The sequence below is a fragment of the Pelodiscus sinensis genome, chromosome 1, assembly GCF_052426305.1.
Source record: "Pelodiscus sinensis isolate ZL-2025 chromosome 1, ASM5242630v1, whole genome shotgun sequence".
NCBI lineage: Eukaryota > Metazoa > Chordata > Testudines > Trionychidae > Pelodiscus > Pelodiscus sinensis.
Window position 1 is genome coordinate 6524185 of NC_143052.1, and position 3501 is coordinate 6527685.

At 61.2% G+C, this 3501-nt stretch overlaps 1 protein-coding gene across 1 annotated transcript; it reads right to left on the reverse strand.

Annotated features, from left to right (window-relative positions):
- Window positions 1-887: 887 nt before the first annotated feature.
- Window positions 888-3057, reverse strand: LOC149525534 (uncharacterized). The gene is made up of 2 exons (XM_089778087.1): window positions 2237-3057; window positions 888-1716 (listed from the first exon to the last, which is right to left on the reverse strand). Exons 1-2 carry the CDS (start codon window positions 2724-2726, stop codon window positions 1256-1258), a joined length of 951 nt encoding a protein of 316 aa, XP_089634213.1. The 5' UTR covers window positions 2727-3057; the 3' UTR covers window positions 888-1255.
- Window positions 3058-3501: the final 444 nt, after the last annotated feature.

A 3501-nucleotide genomic window follows, 5' to 3' on the forward strand; every position in this document is an offset into this window, starting at 1 on the left:
TTCTCTGTGAGGTCACCACCTCCCAACATCTTTGGACCAATAAGCTGAGGCGCTGCAAAAGGCCCTTGTGATGTCACTGCCACAGGCCCTTGTGATGTCACTGCCACACCCACCCCGTGCCCACGGCCAGCCCTTTCGCATGTCTGAGCTGCCCGCCCTGTGTGGACCCCACTCACGTGGTGTTAGCGCTGGGGCTCAGGCAGGCTACACATGGGAACAGCGGAGGCTGCTCGGTGCCACACTCGGCTTTGCAGAGATTTTCAGCCTGCAAGGCCAGAAGAGATCGTGAGGTCAGCTACTGCGCCCCCGCCCCCGGCTACGTATCACAGACCTCCTGTCTGGCGCAGAAGTGAGTTTTGGGCCAAAGCGCACCCGCGAGCGGCCTCTGCTCTTCACTGGGACGTGTCCCGGGATGGAGACACCCCCCTGCCCTGGGTAGTTTGGAGGGAATGGATGCCATGCAGGGAAGGGAACTGAATCCGAGGCCTTGCTTGTGAGTCTGGCAGTGCATTATAACACAGGGTACGTCTACACTACAGCGCTAGTTCGAACTAACTTAGTTCGAATTAGTTAATTCGAACTAAGCTAGTTCGAACTAACGCATCTAGAACTAAAAACTAGTTCGAACTAGCGTTTTGCTAGTTCGAACTAGTAAGTCCACATTGAGTGGACTCTGAACAGGGCTTAAGGATGGCCGGAAGCAGTGCCGGCAGGGCATAAAAGGAGGACTTAGAGCGTGGAGATGCAGTCTCAGGCTAGCCGAGGGCTGCGCTTAAAGGGTCCCGACCCCCACCCCGGACAGACAGTTCTAAGGGGTGCCCTGCTTACAAACCAGTCCTGGCTTGGAGTGCCCGAAGTACCCACACTGGGCACATCACACCACTCGGCCATCAGACCGGCTGCACTTGCCGCATGCTGCCATCTGGGGAGAGGGGACAATCGGGGGGCTGCAGGAGAGCTTCCACCCCCAGAACCCGCAGAGCCAGCCCAGTCCTCCCCATCGGGGGCTCGTGCCCCATTCCTCCCTCACCTCCTTCCACTTACCCTTCCCTAGCCCCCCTTCTTATTGATGTACAAAATAAAGGACACATGTGTTCAAAAATAGAAACTCTGTTTATTTAACAAAACTCGGGGAAACTGGGAAAAGGAGGTGGGAGAGGGGAAGAGAGAGGCTGGGAGAGGGGAGGGGGAAAACTGGGAGGAGGGAGCTGAAAGGGGGAAGCAAGGGAAAGGAGGGGGTGGGGAAACTGAAGGATCAGGGGTGGGGGTCTCGCCGGGCCGACCGCCTCCCAGTACAGCGAGGGAGGGGGCCTCGGCGTCCCCGGGGCGATGGGGTGGAGGGTGCGGAGGTTGAGGTGGGGGGTGTGGACATTGAGGAAGAGGTTGTGGGGGTTGAGGAGGGAGAGGTGGGAGGGGGAGCAGGAGTGGGAGGAGGGACAGCAGTTGGGGGGACAGCTGGTGCAGGATCAGCACGGGGCACCATGCTCTGCAGCAGGAGCTGCAGGTTGGTGCTCAGCCCTCGGACCTCAGACAGCAGCTCGTGGCGGACCTGCAGGTCTTCCCGCATCCAGGCCTGCAGTGTGCGGTGCACCGCTCGCAGGGCCCCAAGGTGCTGGTCCCGGTACTCCTGCTCCGTGCTGGCAGTCCGGAGCAGGCCGCGGGTGCGGGAGCATGTCCCAGGCGGGGTGGTGCGCCCTGCACGAGCAGCTGGTGCAGCTGTAGAGAAAGAAGAGAAGTGGTCAGTTCTCCCTGGGGACGCAGAGGATGATGCCCAGCCCCCTCCCCAACTCCGCAACGTGAGGGTGACCATGTCCTGCACCGTCACAGCCGCTGTGCTTGTACAGAGGCCATGGTCAGGATGTCTGGCTCTCCCCGGGACTGGAAGCTGCCCCAAGACCGCACCCATGTCCCTGTGCCATGTATAGTGTGGCCGGGGCGGTGGGGGGAAAGGGGAGATGTCCCCTGCCTCCGTGTAGAGGGGACATGTGAAGGGAAATCATCCTGCTGGGTCCTGCCCCGGGGTCGGGAGCATGTCACGTCTCTTTGCACAAGCATGTGCCTATTGGGCAATGGCCCCTGGGTGTCACGCAGCTGGAGCCACCTGCCCAAGGGTGGCATGGCACGTGCTCGCACGTGTACAGGTGTCTGCGTGATCCGTGGAAGGCATGGCCCACGCGCGCGGTCCCTGGTCTCCCTGCCACCTCCCCCCCCGAACTACTTAATTCAAACTACTTACCCGGTACGGTCTCCCTGGACGACCCTGCCGACTCCGGTGCTGGGACATCCTGCGGTGGCCCCTCCGGTGTGCCCGGGTCAGGGCCCTCCAGTCCCGGCTCGCTGTCCCCCAGGCTGGCACGGACCGCCCTGCCCCCCAAGAGTCGGTTGAGGGCAGAGAAGTAGGGGCAGGTGGCAGCCCCTGCTGTGGCGCCACCCCTGGTGGCCCTGGCGTACGCCTGGCGCAGCTTTTTAATTTTAATGCGCACCTGCTCCTGGGTGCGCCTGTGTCCCCTGGTGGCCATGGCGGCTGCTATGCGCCCATAGACGGCCGCATTCCTCCTCCTAGTGCGGAGATCATGGACGTTGGGGGCCTGCCCCCAAACCTCAATGAGGTCCATGACCTCCGCACTAGTCCAGGAGGCCGCGCGCCGTCTACGGCCCCTGGCTGGCCCCTGGGTGCTGGGGGACTGGGCAGGGGACATGTCACTCCCACTGGCTGCCTGGCTCATGGTGGGGCCACTGGTTCGGGGCAGAGACTCCTGGCAGGGCTGGCTGACTCCAGTGCCGTCTGGCCAGAGTCTACCCCTTTAAGGGCCCGGGGCTGGGGGAGAGGAGAAGAGTTTTCCTGGTTGTGCCCAGAGAGGCCACCAGGGGGAACCTGGGAAGGGCTAGCCTCCCACTAGTTCGAACTAAAGGGCTACACAGCCCTTAGTTCGAACTAGCTAGTTCGAACTAGGCGTTAGTCCTCGTAAAATGAGGTTTACCTAGTTCGAACTAAGCGCTCCCCTAGTTCGATTCAAATTCGAACTAGCGGAGCGCTAGTGTAGCACCTATTAAAGTTAGTTCGAACTAACGTCCGTTAGTTCGAACTAACTTTGTAGTGTAGACATACCCACACATAGGGTTGCTAGGTGTCCAGTTTTATACCGGACAGTCCAGTTTTTGCGCTCTTTGTCCGGTAGAAAAATTCAGCAAATACCGGATATATGCAATGTCCGGTATTTTCTGAATTTCCGGCTGGGCGCCGGACGGAAACCTGGCGGGGGAGGGACTGGGAGGTGGGGCCACGATTGGCGCTAGGAGCCCTGTGGTCGTGTACAAAAGCAGAACGGGGCGGGGCAGGGGCAGTGGCTGGGACTCCCAGCCACTTCCCCCACCTGGCTTCTGCACACAACCAGAGGCTCCCAGCGCCAATCGCGGCCCCGCCTCCCAGTCGCTCCCCCGCTCCGCCCGGCTTCTACTAGCCACTAGAGGGAGTGCCTGCCAGGGGCGTGGCCCGTTGGA

Excerpts from the sequence above, each read along its gene's own strand:
- LOC149525534 (XM_089778087.1), bottom strand. The coding sequence starts at position 2,726 with ATGAGCCAGGCAGCCAGTGGGAGTGACATGTCCCCTGCCCAGTCCCCC. Across the intron at positions 1,717-2,236 it reads GTCCAGGGAGACCGTACCGG|CTGCACCAGCTGCTCGTGCA; the intron begins GTAAGTAGTTTG and ends CTTTCTCTACAG.